The 22,008-nt window shown below is 51.0% G+C and overlaps 5 protein-coding genes across 5 annotated transcripts; 2 read left to right on the forward strand and 3 right to left on the reverse strand.

The window, feature by feature from the left end:
* Positions 1-7,441: 7,441 nt before the first annotated feature.
* Positions 7,442-10,259, reverse strand: vpr-0 (Minor extracellular protease vpr; the record flags this gene model as incomplete). Its single annotated transcript, XM_066152552.1, has 3 exons — positions 7,442-8,057; positions 8,112-8,849; positions 8,926-10,259. The coding sequence occupies 3 exons, from the start codon at positions 10,257-10,259 to the stop codon at positions 7,442-7,444; spliced, it is 2,688 nt and encodes an 895-aa protein (XP_066008245.1).
* A 668-nt stretch (positions 10,260-10,927) lies between these two features.
* Positions 10,928-12,222, reverse strand: bglA-0 (Beta-glucanase; the record flags this gene model as incomplete). The annotated part of the gene is made up of 4 exons (XM_032032517.1): positions 10,928-11,360; positions 11,417-11,873; positions 11,930-12,019; positions 12,168-12,222. The coding sequence occupies 4 exons, from the start codon at positions 12,220-12,222 to the stop codon at positions 10,928-10,930; spliced, it is 1,035 nt and encodes a 344-aa protein (XP_031888162.1).
* Positions 12,223-15,071: 2,849 nt separating this feature from the next.
* Positions 15,072-16,481, forward strand: nadA-0 (NADH-dependent flavin oxidoreductase nadA; the record flags this gene model as incomplete). Its single annotated transcript, XM_032032516.1, has 4 exons — positions 15,072-15,249; positions 15,304-15,971; positions 16,028-16,372; positions 16,437-16,481. 4 exons carry the CDS (start codon positions 15,072-15,074, stop codon positions 16,479-16,481), a joined length of 1,236 nt encoding a protein of 411 aa, XP_031888163.1.
* Positions 16,482-17,244: 763 nt separating this feature from the next.
* On the forward strand, positions 17,245-18,228 carry gloB (Hydroxyacylglutathione hydrolase; the record flags this gene model as incomplete). Its single annotated transcript, XM_032032515.1, has 1 exon — positions 17,245-18,228. One exon carries the CDS (start codon positions 17,245-17,247, stop codon positions 18,226-18,228), a length of 984 nt encoding a protein of 327 aa, XP_031888164.1.
* Positions 18,229-18,396: 168 nt separating this feature from the next.
* Positions 18,397-20,268, reverse strand: CGGC5_v011598 (uncharacterized protein; the record flags this gene model as incomplete). Its single annotated transcript, XM_032032514.1, has 1 exon — positions 18,397-20,268. The coding sequence occupies one exon, from the start codon at positions 20,266-20,268 to the stop codon at positions 18,397-18,399; it is 1,872 nt and encodes a 623-aa protein (XP_031888165.1).
* Between the last annotated feature and the right edge of the window lie 1,740 nt (positions 20,269-22,008).

Raw genomic sequence — 22,008 nt, forward strand, 5'->3', positions numbered from 1 at the left:
CTTTGAGAAGAAGCTGAAGTTTTGGCATCGGCATCGGCTGGCCGGACTTCCGCGATGGAACCAGGCATACCTAGAAGTAGTTAATGCCCTTAAGAAACCGCGTAGAATAGATGAATTGGGTGCCAGTTTTCTGATTGTCTTCGCAAGGACAATTAGCGGACTTTCTCATGGCCGCAACCATATTCTCCACGATGTTATATCAAAAGCATTCTATTTGCCAAGATTTGGTACTCCACGTGGAGTACAACAAAAGGCTGCAGGATTCTGTCGTAATGGAGGGTTTGTAAGTCGTCAAAAGTCTTGGAAGCATATTCTGGCCGGAAAGGGCACCCGATGGAACCCAGAGATCGGGCAAGACCCGACGCAGACCGGCTGAAGTCCGACTTAGATGCCCAATCCTGAGGCCGAACACCATACTGAAGGTTGGCATTTACCTGGTAGCTTTCCAGCAATTTCACCCTGCGGAGATCCTCTGTTCATTATCGGTGAGATCTTATTTGCTGAAGTTGCATGCGCATGCATGAGAATTCAAAAGTCTGTGAAAGAGCCCGGGAAATGTTGGCGGTATCTTGATGTTGAAGGGAGCAATTGGTTGTGGTGGTGTGGAGGAGGAGCTGCCCCGGACTCGCGCCCCTTCATATACTCTATAGATTAGCCATGGAGGTTTCTCTAGCCTAGGCCATCCAGGGCTCATGTGTTTACCCATCATATTTATACAGCAGTCAAGCAGATGGGAGGTTAACACTCGACTAGCCCATCACGAGTTGTGATTCCTTAAGTCTTGGGTATACGGAAACACATGGCCTTGGGTCATGTTCTCATCAGCTTCCAAATTGCTGAGGTACGAAGGAAATATCCAGAATGATCGACTAATCATCGCATATTTCCATTTGGATAAGCAATCATCCACGTACCCCACGACTCCCACTGACACAAATACTGTGCATGATCACGCAATGTAAAGCCAGCTATTCAGGCAAATACCTCGTTCTTGGCTAAGAAAAGTTCATAGGGCAGTAATCGCTTCGGATGTCGGCGGTTGGTCTGGACAATGATAAAGGTTGGTGTTGGTGACTGCGAAAAGTCAAGGCCCTGTCCTCTTGGCATTCATCACATCAATCGCTATCGTTCTTGCGTCATTATGAACAGGTTACCGCCAAGCACAAGGTAAAAAATACGGTATCTCGTCAATCTTGGTTAATAAGCACAGTTGGTTACGTGTTCTAAATGTCTTCTTTGGAGTGCCCCATCTTCCCCAGTTGGGGCAAAGGTGTATCGTGGGGTTTTGAGGGGTAGAATGACGCCATCTCCAGGATTTCTCACGCCACCGCGGGTTCTAGAGCGGTGATCAGAGATAAGTTCACGTAAATTGTTGGGTTTGGACGGACAACGTCGCACAGGTTGAGTTTGAAAAACACTCGAATCGGAACTGCTTTCTACTGGATGCATTTCCTAACTCTCGATAGTTTCTGCTCACAGTCACTACAGCCCGTATGAGGTCTCTGGACCGCACCATTCACTGCCTTGATCGTTCGGGTTTCCGCCAGACCAGTCGATAAACGAGGTGATATCTTCTCCGGTCCACGCAGATGTCATCTGACTTGGATTGCCTTCGGAGTTCTGGTCGTCCCTGAAGACACCATCCTCTTCGACAGTTGGGTCCAAAGAGCCCTTCGGTTCCTCGCGCTCCACGGCATCCTGTTTGAGGGGACTGTAGATCCCTAAAACAAGCTGGAAAATGGTACTCATGTCAAGTCTGAAATAACTTAAGCCTCGAAGCTCTTTTAGAGAGGCTTGAAAGAGTGGCTAGTCAGCAATGAAACTGAAGAATTTGGAAATCTCCACTCACAAAGGAAAAGTCTAGCAATGCCCCAATGTCGCGATGCCTGCGTCAGCTGTATCATGACTGAGTCTAATGCATCCAGCAAGGCTATTTTCTCCGTGGCATCAACCGGTCCAGACCTCATGAGTGCAAGGGACAAGAACGACGCTGCTGTCCACAGGATGGGGAACAGGGTGATTGCATCACCTTCGAGAAATGCTTGAGAAGGCCAATTTCCATGTTGGTAAAGTGCGACAATGCGAAGAGCGTGGGATATGCTATTGCTCCATCGGGTTTCATAGTTGTATGGTGCTTCGTTTCTATTAAGCCACCTATCACGCTTCATCGTTAATGGGCGCAGCGGCGGTATTCCAGATAGTAAGCCAGTTCTAGCATCATCTTTTAATATGACGCAAAATCTTAATGTTGAACCTAAAAGGCCATATGATCATACTTACACGTGTACCAGATGTAAAGCTTCAAGTCTCAGACGATGACCCTCCACACTCTGATCAGCTGCGCAATATTCCGGAGACAGAAACTCAGGAGAGAGGCCTGATATCATGCAGTACCATTGCTTCTCGAGACGGTCAAGACGATCTTTGACGGCGATTGTGGGCCTAGCTTGCCTCAGTCTTATCAGAGAACTCATTTCCCGCGCTAATGCCGTCGCTGATAGCCTGACTAATTGCGCCTTAACTCCTGGTGTCTCTCCAGGTAGTGGGTTGTACCAGTTCTTTTCTCGATCGTCGTCTAACGATCTCGTCGCAGAGGGCGGGAAGTTACCAATAGCGAGTTCCGACAGCCGGCAAGAGGGCAACAGGGTGCTCGAACTTCCATCTTCAATATTCGGAGGCACTGAAGACATCTGACTGGCGAAACTATCCATGGCCCACAGGGCCCACCATAGACATCTCTTCTCCTCATCGTCTACGGTATAATCCGATTCATCTCTTCGAGACCCTGGGCGGGGATTGTCGACTTGATGTAGGTTACAAGTGTATGCCCACCTGACTGCCCTGGAATACTGATAAGAGGCCGATCCAACAGGCAGATAAGTGTACTGGTAATGTGCTAAGAGGAAGGCAGTCTGAACCTCGGCCATGCCGATTCCTCTGTAGCTGCCTTCGAAATGGTCCAATTCACCAGAGGCTGTTCGGTAGAATCTTTCTGCGAGACCGGGCAGGTCATTTTGCGCAAGATGCAAAACTCCTGGCGCCTCTGTGAACCGACTCGAAAGCGAAAACATGGCGTGTAACAAGTAGGGCGGAATATGTCCTTCCGCATATTGAGAATAGAATCGGGTCGGTGAGAAAATAGAGAGAGGCAGAGTAACATGTTCGAAATATGCAGAGATCCTGGCAATAGTAGTCAGTGGCGCAGTGGTGAAAGTACCAAGGGTCTCGTCTCACAAACAGTGCTCATTATCCGTCCAGAGAGTCCCATCACCAATGTAACAAGGCAGTTTGGAATGACGACTACAGGTAGATTGAAGTGCGTTATTGTTCGGACCTAAAGCCTTTCTGTCGTCTGTCCAATTGATCCACTTGATAGCTCGGAGGACTGATTGAATACTGCTGGGAGACACCGGTTCATAGTACGTAATGGCGGGTGGGATACATGATGGCGCATCATTTAAAGGAGCAAGACTTGCCGTCAACTCACACTCCGTGCTCACTGGCTGAGATTGTTCCGAGACATCCCTGGATAGGCCAGATGCACTCGGAGGTTGAGGAAGCTTGAGGAACTCTTCTACTCGAGCTGGGGAACAGAATATCGGCGTCAGCCTCGAGACGTAAAATGGCTGTGACCACAGGATACACTACTTAGGCGTTGTTCCAACTCCTTCGTGCCTTTAATGTGTCTTGATCCTTTAGCGGGACCTGGCTTCCTGCGGAGTGGAGAGTAGACGCATGATTGCCCCTGTACTATACAGAAGGTACAAGATGGTCTTAACTTGTCACCTTAAATTTGATTGCTTAGCTACTAGAACGGCCTAAGCAATCAGGAAAATAGGAACCAACATTTTGACTTCCGTCTTCGTCGGTTAGTTATTCACATGCGAGCGAGATATTCCAAGGAATAATACTTACTTTCTACATGAGTTACACGCCGGGCCGGAATCACTTTGGCCAAGCCTCAGTCGTGAGATATTCACGTTTGACTTCTCCATGTTGATGAGGATCTGATGATGCTGTCAGACGTAGTTGATGAAGACGGAAGGTTAGCTGAGTCACATGCTTCGGCGCATAAGTATGGCTTCATGTAGAGACTAGCAGGCTTTAAACTTTTCACTTGGATGGTGGAAAGCGTCAAAGCGCAACTGTATGAGGTGGACTATGCGGCAACCGAGTAGTACGAGCGACTCGTACTATCTCGGAAACCTAGCCTAATGGCGTATAGACAAGTTCTCGACAATTTTTATTACCAGAAAATCTCTTTGCAAGCCTAGACGATGGTTTCAATTTGCCTCTTCCTCTTGTTGGAAATCTTTGCCCGTGCCAGACGCGACAGAACCTTCATCACTGTTTAGATGCTGTGAACGTTGAATAGTGCGTTTTTGCGAATTCAAAATCAAGCCCCTAATGTCTCGCCAGATCATCATTCAAATGAAGAAGAATTTCTGCACGTCAAAGGCAGTCGTGATTAAGTTTCCAGACAGGTTCTGCAGGACAATCACCCCGCCCTCTATTGAACACCCTTAGCTATGGCTTGTTACCTTGACGTGCAGTGTTAGACTTGCCGCTCGACGTGTGTCTCCGGTACCCCAACTTCATACACTGCCACAGTGCGACTGATATTAAAGTAATACACAATCATCAAATCGAGAAAATAATCTGTCAAAACAGCCAAAACATCTTAGCTCAATATCTACCTCTCCACTATTCATTCAGCTAAGCCGACGTCTCCTTATCGCAGATGGATTCTAGCAATGCAAAGGAGTTGATTCAACTGGATGAAGTTGCTGCAGCCCAGAGATTGCTCAATCGAGTTGGACTACTGCATCAAAAGACAGCTCCCATAACTAAAGCCATTCATCGATTCTTTGGCTCCAGGCAGCAAAAAGAACGCCCGCGAACCTTCAACGGCTACTTAGTCATTGGGTACAGTACTGTTGAGATTTCACCAAGGGAGCTTCTCCTCTGCATAACGGATCATCTCACCGCAGCTGCACGATCATCACTTGCGTTGACGAGCACAGTGTTATACGACAAGCTAGGATCAAAATCCCTCGACATTACAGACGAGCGCTCATTGTTCGAACTCCTACTGCTATTGGAGCGCGATGGCTTTCCAGTGAAGAAGGTCCCCTGCCATACTTGCCGCATATACCATATACCTCAAGCTTCCCTCCCACCTTCAGGAAACCCCTGTGTCATTTGGACAATGGCAGAGCGTGTAGGGAAGTTTCAATCGATATATCTCCCAGAAAACATGCACTGGAATATGGTATATGCGATTATGCGATCGTATCGTCAGAGGACATACAGATATTCGCTGGATATGCTCGCCTCAAGCAAGGATTACCGAGTCGGCCATGCGCAAATCCGGTACACTACGAGGTGCCTCATCTGGGACGGCGAGCTCATTCTTCGAACAGTCATTGCCATGCTTCCATGTCACGGTGATGAGCAACAGCAACGTGTGGCCGCACCAAACTTGAGACCTATTTTGCGGTCTATGAATAATTGCTGTGGCCACGTTCGCTGGACCGAAGAGTTCCCTCAGATTTGGCCGGAACAAAAACCACAACACTTGGAGCCCACTGCGCACCGGATCGATCCTTGGAACGAGGAGAAGGACGGACCGGACAGAATACGCATTCTCACCAGAGCTAGGAAATGCCACCGCTGCTTTACAAGCTATGTCTATCAGTTAGACGACCTACCCGATGGCAGTGGTCGGGTAGTTTATCTGGCATCTTACAAAATCCTGGGTAGAGGCGAGAGCGTAAGTGACCCAAAACGGAATAGTCACTTATGGCATGCGTCCACAGAAAAGCAGCCAAGGCTGTGGCGTAAGACTTGCACGGTTCTCAGGAGTTGGTGCCGAGCAAGGTGGAGAGCAGGAAGTTGTAGCAGATGGGGACTCGAACTGAAATCGTGGTGCTATGAGGGTCTCGCGCGCGGTTAAGCCAAGATTTTGTTCAATTTGATCTTGCTTATCTGTAGTAGCTTATCAACTCAGAAAGAAGGCTCTAGTTCAAGTTGACGTACTCGAAGAGAACCAATCAAGGTTGTCTTACCCAATATAGTGGCTAAATTCTCCTATGCCTTCGATCATGCATCGCAGAGTGTTTCCAGTTTTCAGAAATCTCCCGCGGCCAAGCCCGACGCCAGCTCCAGTTCCAGTCATGATCATGTCGCCAGGGTGCAAGGTCAGTTGATGAGAGAGCTCTGCAACTTGCTCGGCGACAGAGAAAATCATATTCCCGGTATTAGTGTCTTGCATGAGTTCATCGTCAACCCAAAGCCTCATCCCCAGGTCTTCTATGTTCGGGACCTGGTTGGTCGGCATCATCCACGGGCCGACCGGACAAGAGCTATCGAAGCACTTTTGACGAAACCAGTCAAATTTGAAGGCATCGCCAGATCGAAGTTCTTTTCGCTGAATGTTTTGTCGAAAAGAAAGATCGTTTCCGACGGTGAAACCTGCTACATATCTCATAGCTTTGTCCCGGGAGACGTGGCGTGCGACACGCCCAATGATCGCGACCAGATCAAGTTCCCAGTCTACCATGAGGTCTGTGGAATCTATTTTCGTCACAGATCCTGGCCCGCAAACTCCTGTGGTGTTCTTGAGAAAGAAAAAAGGTGGCTCTCCTCTTTCCTTCAAATTTGGACCTGGCTTGACGTCCAAAACGCGGCTCATTTCGTCGAGACGATCTGTAAAGTTGCCTCCCGCACAGAAAATTGTCGTCGGACTTGGAATTGGTGCCAATGCATTGACGTTTTTGAGGGCTTGAGATGAGACATTTGCCGTATTTGTATCAAGAGCAAAGGCCTCCAATCTTGAACTAATCTGATCCCAATTTCGGAGGGCATCAAGGGTGCTGACACACGTAGCAGAGACGACGTCGCAGAGATCGTACACCATGCCATTCACGTGAACGCCGCCTATGTGGCCTTTGGTTGTTTCGTAGGTAAGAAGTTGATATGAAATACCTTCCATGGTTGCGAAGCCGATCTGAGAAATTCTCATTTGAGTCGCTGCTTCTTGACCAAGTCCCCCGAGACAGGGCGTCTGCTTCAAATAGTTCAGACGGTCACGGTCTTGCCCGGCATTACCGTCTCCAAAGTTTATCACATAGTTCAAACTACTCCGATCATGAGCATTTGATTGGACCTGTGGATCAGGCATGCATGAGACGAAAGATGGCGTCAGCCGGACTGCGGGAAACAGCGGTCGATTGCCCCACCCGAGTTTTCAACGGAGAGCATGTAATCAGACTCCAAGCATACTGATCTCGGACTAATGTAATTATAAGTTCTACACGTTCAGTCTAGAGCCAAATTCCTAGACCAGATGGTTGTTTGTAATCAATAGTTGTATTGCTGCACATCCGCCGATCTTGCTTAACTTCTCCAGCAGCACCATCAGACTGTGGGACAATTTTCTCTATTCGATATATCGGATGACGAAAGGTACTGTTTCCGCAAAATCCCAGTCTTCACGCTTTCCGCGGTCGCCAAAAACCCGGAGGCCACTGAAAACGATCTTATAGGTTCCCTCAGGCACAACCATCCCATCCGCGAGCTCTCCCGTAAACCCGAGCCTGTAGTTTCTCCTCACGACCCAATGTTCCGGAAAGCCTGAAAGAAAACCAACGCTCTCGATGTCGAAAAATGCCGTTGTGGGAAGCCCCGTCTCCGATAGAGCCACCACATCGGCTCGAGCCATCTGCGTTCCAAAAAGCAAACTTGTTTGGATGCTCGGATATTCCACATTTCCCGGCGGCGTCGTGCCAGGGCGGGGTATTGTGAACGTGGTGTTCGGAGCGGTGGGATTGTTGAAGTAGCCGAGAAAGGTTCCATACTCAGGGCCTTCCAGGAACACCGGGGTTTCTTTCATGCTACCGGCAACACCAACGTATGGGATGTTGTGCGTCTCTCCGTTATCGGCTTCGATCGTAACTAGGCCGCTATATACGGGCAATTGCGTCGCATTCACATTTCGTGGCGGAACTACTGTGACCGTCACTTCTGCCGACGAGCCTGCCGATATACTTATTGTCCTATGCTTCATGTCAGCTTTGTATAATACTTCTTCGCATCTGACATCAACTTACTCTGATGAGAAAGAGAGTTCGGCCCAGTCATCGACAGTCGGATTCGGAAACTGAGAGGCAGATTTTGAGCCAGAGGCGAAGGTGTAGGCTGTAGCAGCTTTGGTGTGTCCAAGTTTGTAAATCACTGTGTCCCCGCCTGTATTCCGGATGCTGAATGTATGCTGCGCGACGAAGTTTTCTGTGTCGTTGAACGAGATTTCGCTAACACTAAGGATCGTCTTTGCATGAGCGGCATCGTATGCTTGGACTACGCCAGAACCTTGCTGGGGTACAGGCGCTAGTATATCGTGGACATTCGTTCCATCAAACCAAGGCCGAGCCCTAGAGGTCGATGAGATGACATTCCGCAATTCGACAGGATCTGTTGTTCCTCTCGCTTGACCGACAAGTGCAAATATTGCAGCAATCAAAGGTGTTGACATGGAAGTCCCGGAAAGCACGGAATATTCTCCCATAACCATGGGCCAAGTTGAAAGGATGTTTCCACCTGGAGCAGTGAACTGGGGTTTGGATACCACCTCCCATGTAGGCCCCCAAGCTGTGGTCAGACTGGTGAGATCACCAGATACGTCATTGGTAACAGCCTCATACCGGATGTCGGCTGCAGCGGGGTCAACGATGTGAATGTTGATGTTCGAACCTTGGTTCAATAGGTTAATCCAAGTGGCGCCCTGAGCCGGAGTGACGGTCCCAACGCCGGTGATGCCATCTGAATAGGCGTAGATTGTTGCAATAGAGCTTCTCAAGTCAGTGATGTGTAGAAAATAATGTTGGGTCGACCTACGAGTTGCTTTGACTATAAAACAATAGATACCTACCTCCTTTGGCAGCGACGTTGGTGGCTTGTGTAGATGAGTAACATTCCGAGGTGTCTGCCACACGAAGAAGGACAATCTTTGACGAGAGATCAGGTGTGCTATCCGGCAAAGGACTGCAGGCATCGTTCGCAGAGTCAGATCTGTTGCTCACAGACCAAAGCGGCAAGGTGATGTTTTCCGCGAACTCCGGCCCACCGCTGATGAAACCAAACGGCTCTGAGATTCCTGTTGCGTTATCCACCGTATAGGAACCAGCAGTGAGCAAGAGAGGCGTTATGGTATTGTCAACAGACCCTGCAGCTGTTACATTGACGCCGGTTGCTGGTGACGCCGATAGAAACATGCCAGATCTGCCAGAGTTGCCCGGGGCCACAATCACGGACACACCTTGTGCTGCAATTCGCGATGCAGCTATGCCCCAAGGATCGTTTGCCCACCCAGTATACTGCCCCGCCGAGCAGGATATGATATCGCTCCCGTCCTCGAAAGCAGCATTAAAAGCATCGAGCAGGATATCATTTGTTGTCAGACTGTTACATCCCCAAGCTCGGTAAGCTCCAATGGTGACGTCGGGAGCTGCTCCAGTGAAGCCCAACTCATTGGCCTGAGCTGTGATGATACCAGCCACATGAGTTCCGTGGCCGACGCACCCGTCATAAGGATCCGCATCAGGTTCAGGGCTATTCGGAGGAAAGTAGTTGTCGCCAGTGAGGTCCCAACCGTAGCTGACGATGCATCCTTCTCCGAAGCAGCCTCCAAGAGCTGGATGCGTGTAATCGACACCGCTGTCAACGATTCCGATACGAATCCCCTTGCCAGTATATCCTTCGGCTCTCAGCTTGTCAATCTGGGTCATGACGTGTGGCGTGTACGTATCGGGCTCCTCCGCCTGCCGCTTGTCTACTCCAACGAACTGCCCCGAAATAGCCGTTCTGTTTTTCCCAACATAAAGTGGCTTCACTGTCGGTATCTTGACCGTTCTAACAGGCCAAATTGACTTCACTTCGGGGCGTGCCGCAATCAGCCCTGAGATGTCATTGGATACATCATTTGATCTGTTGACAATGCGGAAAGATGCGCCTTTGAACAGCTGGTAATTGAGATCCAGTCGATGCTCAACCTCCAGCCCAAGACTCTGATAGAAACCGGGTGCATCCGCCACACCAGTTTCCCATTCCACGACAAAAGCTCCCGGAATTATAGTCGCGGAGTCTTCGGAAGATTCGGAGCTTTGATTGGCGAGGGGGGTAGCGGGGTTGATGGCGGGGACTGTTGACACGAGCGAGAGTCCAACGGCCGCGGCTGGCAGCGAAAAGATCTTGAACCTCATAGTGGCAGTACGTTGGATGCAGATTGCAATGAGTGATTCATTTGAGAGAACGATATATTCTTGGGACTTTATATACTACTATATAGATATGCGAATCCTATACTAGATGGCCATGTTGTCGGTCAGCAGGATGCATGTTGGATGATACGAGGAACGTTGCCAAGCTCGTATCGACTAGCTTGACGAGGATTGACTTGAATTGCCCAGCGCCGTTACTGCGATCGATTCGTTGATGATTGACAAAACATCGATCTACCTTCCTATTTGGGGTGGTTTGTGGGTATTGATGCTACTCACCAAGCCAGCAACATGCAGCCGGGGTTGCATGGCGCTAGGAACGGACTGATGGACTTCGTGATCGCAAACTCCAGATAATGAGAGGCCACTCAGAGGAAACTGTTTAGCAATACCAACAACTTCTTTGTCATCGCACTTAATTGAAGATCGCCGAAAGCATTCGTAGTATTCATACGCTTTTAGTGATACCACCGTTGCCGCAAAAGTTGGAACAAGACCCCAGCCGTCGTGCCACATCGTAAGAAGTCATATGTACAAGCAAGTTGAAAGATGAGATCATGTAAGGAAATCGCAAGCTCTATGTGAAAGAAATCATCGCCCATGAAGAAAGGAAACGTCGCCGTGGTCGCCCATGAACATCATGTCCCAGCTCAGGAATTGTAAACGGCGATGTACTCGGCTTGGAAGCTGGCACCAGAGACAGTGGTAGCCAGGGGAGTGGTGCTGCCGTAGTTGTTGTTGGGGAACTCGCCGCCGATGGCAAGGTTCATAAGAATGAAATGGGGCTCGTGAACAGCTTGGGTCCAGACGTCGGCGGGGAGGTCATCCGAAGTGACCTGCCAGAACAAAGTGTCGTCGACGAACCACCTAACAGCCTCAGGCGTAGCACTGCGGTCGACCTCGAGGGTGTACTTGTGGAAGTTACCCTGGCATGTGGTGCCGGGGCACTCCCGGTTTCCACCAAGACCATCCTTCTCCTTGCAGGGGCCGCCGGGGCTGGTGCCGCAGTGCATGACACCCCAGACTTTGTTGATGCCGTTGACGTTCTCGAGGATGTCAAACTCGCCGATGGAGGGCCAGTTCCTAGAATGTTTGTTAATCCACGTTTTCTTGAACTCGATGAATGAACGAGTACTTACTGGTAGTTTCCGCGGTAAGCGGCGCCCAGGGTCCAGAAGGCCGGCCAGTATCCAATGCCGTTGGTGCCGACAACGGGCAAGTTCAGACTAGCCTGAATTCTCATTTTGCCGCCAGCAGCGGCAACGAAGTTTGCGCGCTGGGTCTCGATACGAGCCGATGTCCAGGCACCGGCGGTATCCTTGATGGCGGTGATCGCAAGAGCGCCGTTTCCGTCAAGCTTGAGGTTGTTGACGTTGCTGGTGTAGGTCTGGATCTCACCCGTGCCCCAGTTGGCGGGGCCTCCGGGGTAGCTGGTGCCGTTGTCGATGATCCAGTTGGCAGTGTTCGGCAGGGAGTTGGCGGTTCCGACGAAGTCGTCAGACCAGGTGAGGGTGAAGCCAGCAATCTCTGGGACAGCAGCCTGGATGGCTGGGAGACCGACGGCAAGGGCCGTGAGAAACTTGTTGGAGACCATGACTGTGATGTGTAAGAAAAGGTCTGGGCGTGGAGGTATTTTAACCAGACAGACTTACTGAATGAGTGAATGAAGTCAAGTGAGTGAATAGTAAAGAGTGAATGAAGTTGGAATTGCTTGCTGGTGTGCTCTTTCTCAGGAACATTACCTGGAGGCTTTCATGTCTTATATACTTCATAAAAGTGAGCTCATGGGGTGCTATCAGGGTGGTTCGTGAGCACGTGTTGTCGTCTTGGAGCTCACTCTTGCAATTTGGGACTGAGTTGGTGAACAACCCCTGAACAACCTAGCCATACTCATCGGTGTTCCCGCCGCGATGCCACGCTGGGCGCACCGCGGGCGGCCTTTCATCATGGGCGGCCGAGAAGCCTGCCCGCCGCAACCCCTGTCATGGTATTGTCTCCTTGCTACCCCACACTCAAAAGCCGACGATGGCATATGACACGGGCCAGGAAACGGCCCTTCTCGATGTACCCGACACCCAATCGAGCAGAAGAGGCATTAAGAACTGCCTCTCTTTTGGCCATTGGAGGATTATGGACCATATCATTTCTCAAATATGGACGCGCTAGTCATCAGACGGGCGTTCGTCTGAACTTGACAGGTAGTGTGGTGGTACTGTGAGCGGCCCCTGATAAATCTTCACAGCGTTTCGGCAAGATTCCCCTGTCGACCTCACAGGGGCGTTCAAAAAAAACCACTCCCTTTTAGGGCTGAGCAGTGAATTGTTCTAGGCCCTCGAGTCAAAAAGCGGAGAGGCCGATGACACCCTTCACCATATTTCAATCATTTACTGTCCAAAAAGACTCATGACGCTTGAGCTTTCGAATTGAATCAATGCATCACCAAATGTTCGCATGCGAAGGACTTGATATTTAGAATGAGGGGGCTTTTAACTGAGAAAAAGGGTAACATGTGGTTGGGTTGGAAATGTAACCCCAAGCCGAGTCTGCCCCTTTTCTCTCGGGGAAGTCGGCAGCGAGGCGGCCGGACTCTCGGCCGTCAAGCAACACCTCCAATCGTTTGCTTTTACCGGAGGAGACATGCTAGCACATGCTTCCGGCAACAACCTCTTGGTCGACGCTAGGCACGCGATGGCTACAGAACTTGCGGGGAAGATGCCAACGGACCATACTGAGGAACACATTTTAAGCTTGTTTGGTGTACCTGACGATCGGTCAATCATCGGCTCCTCATTCCCCTCCTTTCAAGTGTCGGACGATGCTTCATGTTGACAGCAAACCGGTCCATCTTCCGGATCAGGTGTCTTGGCCGTTCTTTTTCGGTGCTTCGCCGGCTTGATGTATAGCGATTTTAGGCCATGGTGATGTCTGGCACCCTTGCGACTTTTACCGATGCTGACCTTCCCTGACTCACGCTGCCAAAATCACGCGGGCGGCATATGAGGGTGAACGACTGGGAAATGAGCAGGGGCCAGCGCGGCATCCCCGCAGAAGCGATGGCCGGGCCTTACAGAGGGCGACCTTAAGGAGACCCGCAACGGCCCGATTATCGGGCTTGGGGACATCGGGGTTGCAGACCGCTAAGAGGACGGAGTCCGGGGAAGCTGACGAAGTTCTGCGTGGGGCGGGAGGTAAGAGCCGAAGAACGGTGGTCTGGGGAAACTGGGGCTGCATTCCATCCTCCACGCGCTCCTATGACGGCCAAGCGATGTAGTACACAACGTGGGTCAGACGTGAGGGCCAAGGAGGACGTCCATCTAGTCTGGCAGGATTTCTGCATCAGCAGGATGTCGGCTGATCACCATTCTGCTCACGTCCGTAATGAAGCCGAAGGAAAAGCAGGTTTGAACCTCAGGGTCGACATTCGGCGTAGGTAGATTTACGATTGATGACTGGCATGTGCCGTATGCCACTTCCTCAACTCGTCGCCTTAGTAATACGTCTTGAAAGGGTTCTTTCTTCCATGTGCACGGAAGACGGGAGCAATGTTTGTGGCATGTGCGTATTAGCGACCGGTCGGAAAAGTAGTTTCGAATTCGGTCGTCGACAATTAAATCAGATGGCAATGACGTTATTGCTATGTGTGCAATGGCTTCGGGTCGTTCCGTGGATGGTGTGCATTAGGATGTGGCTCGCTGCTTGAAATGGCAACAGTGTCGAGGATCCGATCGTCGTGGCGTGTGTTGAAGAAAGGGCTAGAAGCCTCTGAAATGCATGGGAGCGCTGGACATGTCCATAGAGAATAAAATGATTGATCCAGTCAGAAAGCTTGGAGAAAGTTCCACAGACTTCTCTGTACTACCCCCTTCAAGCTTCACCGAGAAACGAGACCGCCTATTTTTCCTGTGTCTACGTGGCTATTCCTGTGTAGACTCCTGTCCGAGACCACAATTGAAGCAAGACAATAATTGAAGCGACGAGGACGATAGAAGCACAACGATAAGGTAGAATAGTCACAGGAAAAGTAATCAGCATAACGCAGGAACAATAGGCGGTCTCCGAGAAACGGCCCGCCGTTGTCTTTTCAGAGTGCTGACAGTCAGCCGGCATTCGAGCGGCACGGAAACGGGATCCTGCGCATCCGGGGCGTAATCCACCGGTTGACTTGGCTCCGATGATCCGCTTCTTCGGCATGGAGCGGACAGTGCATTCTGGAATTTGCGGGAGTCTCTTTCAATTTAATCCATCGAAATTTCACAGTCCACTTTCATGAGTCGGTCCATCCACCTAAGTCCGAGCAGTGCGGAGTTTCGACTTGCCCCAAGCTCCCCCGTCCTTTTCAAGTCCGCTGCGCTGCTCCGCTGGGTTGAATCGGCGGGATTATTCCTCCGCACCACTCAGTCTAACTGACTTGAAGCTGGCGTCATTCGTGATTAGCGATACCTCGGCACAAGTTTCACAAAGCACAGTTCACGGGCAGTCTTCTCCGTCGGGTTGTGGAGCCTCCCGTTTCGCCGTGCCATGATGCGACAATGTTCTGTCTTTGTAATCCGACTTTCCACCCCGTTTCTACTGGGATCGAGTCCCCTTTTGTGGGCCGAGGCCGTGCGATGGTGACAATCAAGTGAAGATAGATAAAGAGAAATTTTTCAGTTGAGCAGATTGAAACAGCCAGCACTTCATTAAGCATCAAATAACAGCGTTTCGCTTTCGATAAAGGGGACAAAGATTCCTTTCCGAGTTTCCATTGCGACGTTACGCAAAAGATCTCAGAGAAACACAACCTTAGACACCAATATGTCAAACACTGCTATCGCGAAGCCTCTGACGCTAAAATGCGGCCTCACTCTGCCGAACCGCCTCTCGAAGGCCGCGATGGCTGAGAATTGGGCCGACAAGGACGGTTTGCCAGTCGAAGCGATGCAGACCGCATATTCAACATGGGCAGAGGGCGAATGGGGTCTCGTGATGACTGGTATGTACATTCTTTAGTCATCATTGAAGCTCTTAACTTGCTCACCAACAACAGGCAACGTGCAGGTCGATATCAAGTACCTGGGCTCACCTTCGGATGTCGCTTACAACGAAACGATTCCATACGAGCGTATGCTGTCAGCATGGAAGTCCTGGGCTGCCGCGTGCAACCGCAACGGCACCCCGACCATTGTACAGATCAACCACCCCGGCCGTCAATCGCCCCTGGGTGCTGGCAAGCGTGGATTCCGCGAGAAGGCATTGTGCCCCAGCCCGGTGCCGCTGAAGCTGGGAGATGGTTTCATCCCGCGTCTGATCAACTCGCTCCTCTTCGGCACACCACGTGAGATGACCATTGATGACATCAAGGACGTGGTCCGCCGCTTCGCGCTTACGGCCAAGCTCGCTTCCGACGCAGGTTTCGCGGGTGTTGAGATTCACGCCGCCCACGGTTACCTCCTGGCTCAGTTCATGTCAGAGAAGATCAACCAGCGCACTGATGAGTATGGCGGCTCATACGCTGGACGCGCCAAGATTGTTGTCGAGGTCATCCGCGCTATTCGCGCCGCAGTCCCGAAAAAGTTCTGTGTCGGCATCAAGTTCAACTCGGTTGACCACCAGTCTCAAGCCGAGCTTGCTGGATGCATTGAGCAGTTAAAGCTGATCACGGACGCTGGCGTTGACTTCCTCGAGATTAGCGGTGGCACCTATGAAGATCCTTTGGTAAGTTGCCGACACTGACTAGAACCGAGAGGCATGATCACTTACATTGGAATCAGATGTCTACTGGTGTTGCCGATGAGAAGAAGTCCGAGCGCACGAAGGCTCGCGAGGCCTTCTTCCTCGAGTTCGCCAAGGCCATCCGCAACGACTTCCCAGATGTTCCTCTGATGGTCACTGGTGGCTTCCGAACTCGTCAGGGTATGGATGCTGCTCTCTCCAGCAAAGCCTGTGACATCATTGGCGTTGGAAGACCGGCAGTTCTCAACCCTTTGTTGCCCAAGAACACCATCTTGGCTGCTGATGTGAAAGATGAAGACGCCAAGCTGTACGCGAGAAAGATTGAGGCACCTTGGATCGCTACTAAGCTCGGAATTAAGGCCATCGGCGCTGGCGCTGAGTCGGTAAGTTGTCCATCTCGTTACGCATCAGACCGCCAAGTTGCAACGAGCTAACACATCTTTGTAGGCTTGGTATGGAGGTGAGATTCGCAAGATGGGACTGAAGCTGTAGATGGGGTGAGCGAGCGATAGACCCAAGAGTTGGAGTTAGAGAAGAAGTAGAGTGTGATACCACGTGGATAGAGAGACTCTTTGCGACTTAGTCATAAACCGTGTCAGGACTTTGTGGGTTTCTGGAATTGGCATGATGCTTTAGCTTTTGATTCGCTGGTTCCAATGATTTGTCAATCCTCTTACCAGGAGGTATCCGTACGCTGGAGATGAAAAAGGCTAGGAGATCGCAGAGAGGAGCCTTTCATCCAGATCCTCGGTAAACCAACGGACTTGCATCAACCAAACGGCGGTCAACGATGCATGCGGGCAAAGTCAACTCCGCAAATTCATCATTAACAATCATCGGGCATCTTCACCCGAACTTGCAAATGAACATGGTCGACTGGGACCCTTCCCGCTTGGTAATGCCGGCCTCTTCTTCCCCTCATTCTCTCCGCACAACCCACTTTTCCGTTCCCCGGATTTTTATCCTGCTCGCACACAGTCACTTGGATCATCGTGAAGGATCCCAATTTGGTTGCGACCTTCCACTTAGGCTGGGGCACTTCGGGTTGCATGTAACCTCAAAGTCCATTGAGAAAAATGTTGGCTCCGGTAGGTCGACAAGTCACCCCGCAGCCAAGACTTGCTCATCTTGCCGGAGGATCACGCACCAAGATAACTTGAGATGGACTTTAGTATAAATACAGGTTTCCAGAGTTGTGTTTCGGAAATATTCAGACGCTGCATGTGAGCTCGCAATATCATTGTCCACCGCAAATATGAAGCCAAGCTTTCTGGTCCAATTTGGCGCCTTGGTTCTCTCAGCCAGCCACGTGCAGGCTGACCTGTCCGATCTATTCAATGTCACAACTTTCCCCAACGAACAGAAAGAGAACGTTACAAAATGGTTAGCCGAAGCACGTACTCTTGCCGGCCCAGATCTGTCTGCTCACTACGGCCATCGATGTATCCTCGGTCAAGTCTACCCCGTCCTTTCCAACGCAGCTCAGACTCCTGGCTTCATCCAACCTCGCGAGGTCTTTGATCGTTTCTACTTCGTTGGGCAGAGCGCCGTCTCGGCATGGGCCTATGACACGGGAGATGGGCTGGTGGTCTTTGACGCTTTGGACAACGCGGAAGAGGCTGAGAAGATTCTTATCCCTGGCCTGGAGGCGCTCGGCTTCTCTGGCAGCGACATCAAGCATCTTATCATTACCCATGAGCATTTCGATCACTATGGTGGGGCCCGGTACCTCCAAGACACATACAGTCCGTCCACATATGCGTCAGCCCCGGCTTGGAAGACCTTGAGCGAACTGGATGACGGACCCGTCAAGGACAAAGTCATTGCCGAGGGAGACGAGCTCACTTTCGGCAACGTGTCAATCAGATTCTACGTCACACCGGGCCATACCCCTGGCACCCTTTCCTCCATCTTCAAGCTTTACGACAATGGCGTGGAGCACACGGCTGGTCTCTACGGTGGAGGCGGTATCCCAAGCACTGCCACGGACAAGGAAAATCAGATCAACTCGTTCAATCGCTTCGCAGACTTGGCTACGAAGGCGGGCGTGGACACGCTTGTGGCAAATCATCAGACACAGGATCGGTCTCTGTACAGCTTCGATCTCCTTGATCACAGACCTGCAGGAGGCGAGCATCCTTTTGTCATCGGGACCGACGCGTACGACCGCTATCTGCGGGTTATGGCGCATTGTGTGCGTGTTAAGGCCGCTAGAGATGGTCAAGATTTGCATATCTGAGGGTGGAAGCAGGTAGCCTAAGCTTGGTATCAACCACTTAATATGTATTTAGTCTCGGTTGACTGTCGATACGTACGTGCACACTGTCCAAAGAAGTATTTACATGAAATCCATCGAAACGCTCTTTTTTACATGCGTGCCCTCGCTGAGATTGCATTGAACATTGCTCTAGGCCGGCAGATTGCCACTGACAGACCAGTAGACATTGTAGTTAAATCCCTGGGCATCGTAGAACGGGCCAAGGTCCACTGTCTTTCCATCTGCAGTGGCAGTGAAAGCAAGACCAGTCGTATCGCTTCTCTTGACCGAGGCCAAATCCAAAGTCGGCACAGCAGAAAGCGTGTCGCTGCCGTAGTTACCGCTCAAGATGACCGGGCCGAACGCCAGTGCCGCAATGCTGGGGTTGTCATTGGCGGCGATCGTCTGCAGCTTCATCGGCAACGTGACGACAACGGTGTCGCCGTCAGCCCAAGTGCGATCAATCGCAGCATATGCGCCGGACGTCGCAGTGACAGCTTGTCCATTGACGGTGACCTGGGCGCCTGAAGTCCACGACGGAATGCGGACTCTAAGGGTCCACTGTCCAGAACCAGAGACCTTGAGAGTAGTGGTGTCACCACGGGGGAAGTCAGTTGTTTGGGTGACGGTGACACCTCGTTGAGTCCAGCGAAGCACCGAAGGGACGAATAGGTTGACGTAGAGAGCGGAGTTGTCGTAGAAGTAGATGGAGTCCATCAGCTTCGTGTTGGTCTCAAGACCGGTTCCCTGGCAACACCAGAAGGAGTCGTAGTCGGTACTCCAAGTACCGCCGCCCCAAGCAGGGCCGACACCACGACGGCCGCCAGGGTTCAATGGAGTGAAGTACGTGATGTGGCCGTGACTATCCGAGGGGTCCTGCTGGCCAAGAAGGTGGTTCAGGAGAGCTCTCTCGTAGAAGTCAAAGTAGTGAGTAGCGCTCGGGTTGGTCAACCACAGCTCTCTCGTCAGTTTGAGCATGTTGTAAGTGTTGCAAGCCTCGCAGGTATCCGAGTTCAGGAATCCAGCAATGGCATTGGGAAGTCTGAAGTGCTCTGCCTGACTGTTTCCTCCAATGGCGTATGAATGGGCGCTGACGGTGATGTTCCATGCGTTGCGGGCGATGTCTTGGTAGCGGCTTGTTCCAGTGGCCTTGTACTCACGAGAAGCACCAATCCACTTGGGGACCTGCGTGTTCGCGTGCAATCCATTCAAGGAATCTTGGTTGGACGCAAGAGGGTCAAAGATGGCCGCGTGGTCGAAACGTTGAGCCACAGTAAGCCACCGTTGGTCGCCGGTCTGGTGGAAGATGTCCGCCATAACTTCGTTCATACCGCCAAACTCGGTGCTCATCATGTTCTGCATCTGAGCATACGTGAGCTTCCCCGTGCGGAGGTCGACCCAGGCAGCCATTTCCAGAAGCACGTCGCGAGCATTGGTGTCACCGATGTGACGCCAGACGTCGAGAAGGCCGGCCATGGTCTTGTGGATGGCATAGTATGGGACGTTGCCGTTGGACAAGCTGCGGTCCTCGACAGCAGTAATTTCAGATTCGGGAAATCCGGACAGGTAGCCAGTATTGAAGCCGACGTTTGCATTGTTTGCCTGGCACTTCTTGAGCTCGGCCGCAAAGTACGTCGCCCGGTCCTTGCATTCGGTGTCGTGCAGCTGAGCGTAGCAGAAAGCCCAGGCGTTGAGGAAGTGGCCTTGGAAGTGCGTCCGGAAAGGAAAGTCGGGGGCATCCCAACCGCCGTTGGCCTGCGCGTTGTTCGTAGACAGACCATGGTTCTTGCGGAAGTTGTAAAGGAGCCGCTCAACATCGACCCATTTCAGGTAGGTGAGGGTACGGGCTTGGTTGTCGAAAAGGCGACCACTACTGAGAGTGACTTGGCTCATGTCAAAAGCCCAAGCCGAGACTCCTGTCTCCTGGTTCACAGGAGGCACTGCCTGAGCATTCGCCCCTGCAGACAGCAGGGAGAGCGCGAGGGCTGCCAGACCCTGGCAGGTTTGCGCGTTGAACCACATCCTGCTAGCGGTAGACGATGAAGCCAACGATGATCAGAAACCAACGGAGTTGTCTTGAAGAAGTTGTCGAGCCTGATAACACCTTCACGGAAAGCCCGTTGGAGTAACGTGGACATCCCTGCTTAATATACTCAGTGGGCATAATGGGTAATCTTAGCGGTCTCTATCGTTCCCCGTGGGGAATACGAAGGCGAACTTAGCTTGGCTCAATAGAGCGGATCTCGTGATGCTCGGCGGTCCACTGCCACCGCTCAGACTCGTCGACTACTGGTGCGCATCCTCGGTAGCGGAGGTGAGGTTGCAGTCAAATACTGATGGCATGTTTATCCAGGGCTTATGCAGGCTAACCCCTGACTGGTGTCCCCCGCATGTCGGGGTAGACGCGGGCCACGACTCAATTGGCGCGGCACTCAGCAAGCTTTTGCCCGCTTTTGAGGATCTACCTGGAATTGTGTGCCGATGATGGTCTCATTGGATGTAACTGTTGACACTAAGCCAAGAAAAATGGCAGCGATAGAAGCTCGGTTGCGGAAGTACTATTTCCATCGTGGACTTGAATGCAGAGAGCTGCAAGACATGGCAAGAAGGTTGCATCGCGTAGATCAAGAGCTGAATGCATAGAAATCATGTCCAGTCAATTCTCGCCGCTAAGTTGCGATAGGTAACAGTAGTAGTGTGCGTCTTGACTAAATGCATGTATGACTACCATTCGGCACTTTCGGCACGGCGGTTGCTGTGTTTAGACAGCGTTGCTGAATTAATACAGACCAAGTTAGCAAGCAATGCGGCCCTTCAGGGACACCAACTTCAAAGTTGCAAGCGTAAACATCTAACTCGCACGCTTCGACTTGTTATCGTGAGGGGAAGAATTTATCAGAATAGCCTGTTGGGAGAGTTGCTATCAATGGCGATACATGTTCGTCATTTCTGCAACTTTCGGTTCTTTTGTCCCGAGACCTCCCAAATACATTTAGACAACCTTCAAATGAGTTTACTCAACTTGTCTCAATGTGCGTATGTTGGTTAAATTGACAAAGGTTCTCATTCGTGGATCGTATCAAGCACCATTGGCAAGTCCACTACGCGCTATTATTGCTTTCCAACTGCGGAACGTAGTACACGTACTGAACGATGTTCGACCTTCAGGTACGCTAGAGACTGAGTTCTAATCGTTACCCCAGGTCTCTACGCTGCGCCCACCTGTAGAATCAGAGCGCGAGCGCTCCTGAGTGAGTTTTGCTCTGCGGGCGACTACTTGTATCTATTCAGGCGGTTGGTGGGCAAAGACGACGGCGACGACGACGGGAATATCAACAATAATAATAACAGATGATGCCGAAGAAAAATAGAAAACTTAGTAAAGAAGTATATAAACTTATGAAAATAGAAAGCCGGGTACTAGACCAAATATAGGTACTCTTTGTTAGGTGTATCCAAGTTTTCTCTATCGATAATCACTGCGCTTACGAGCCGCTTGATTTCTTCCCTTTCTCCCTTCAAATATGAAGCCCACTGTAGGAGAGTCCATCCCTGGCAGCAAGGGAAAGACCAGTATTGCTGCTTCTCACGTCTGTAGGTCTCTGCTACGTTAGCTAGAAGTATTCAACCGGAGAGCAAATTTCTACTAAGAGTGCCTTGAATTCGTCTCACTACCTTGCCTGTGGCGTTGTTAAGCCCTAGAGTGTCCTCGAACTGAAATGCCTCTGTGTCTGCGAATGAAAGCGACCCGCTGTGGTGTCT

This window comes from Colletotrichum fructicola (genome assembly GCF_000319635.2).
Source record: "Colletotrichum fructicola Nara gc5 chromosome Unknown KSG_Nara_v1_contig06, whole genome shotgun sequence".
In the NCBI taxonomy this organism is placed as follows: domain Eukaryota; kingdom Fungi; phylum Ascomycota; class Sordariomycetes; order Glomerellales; family Glomerellaceae; genus Colletotrichum; species Colletotrichum fructicola.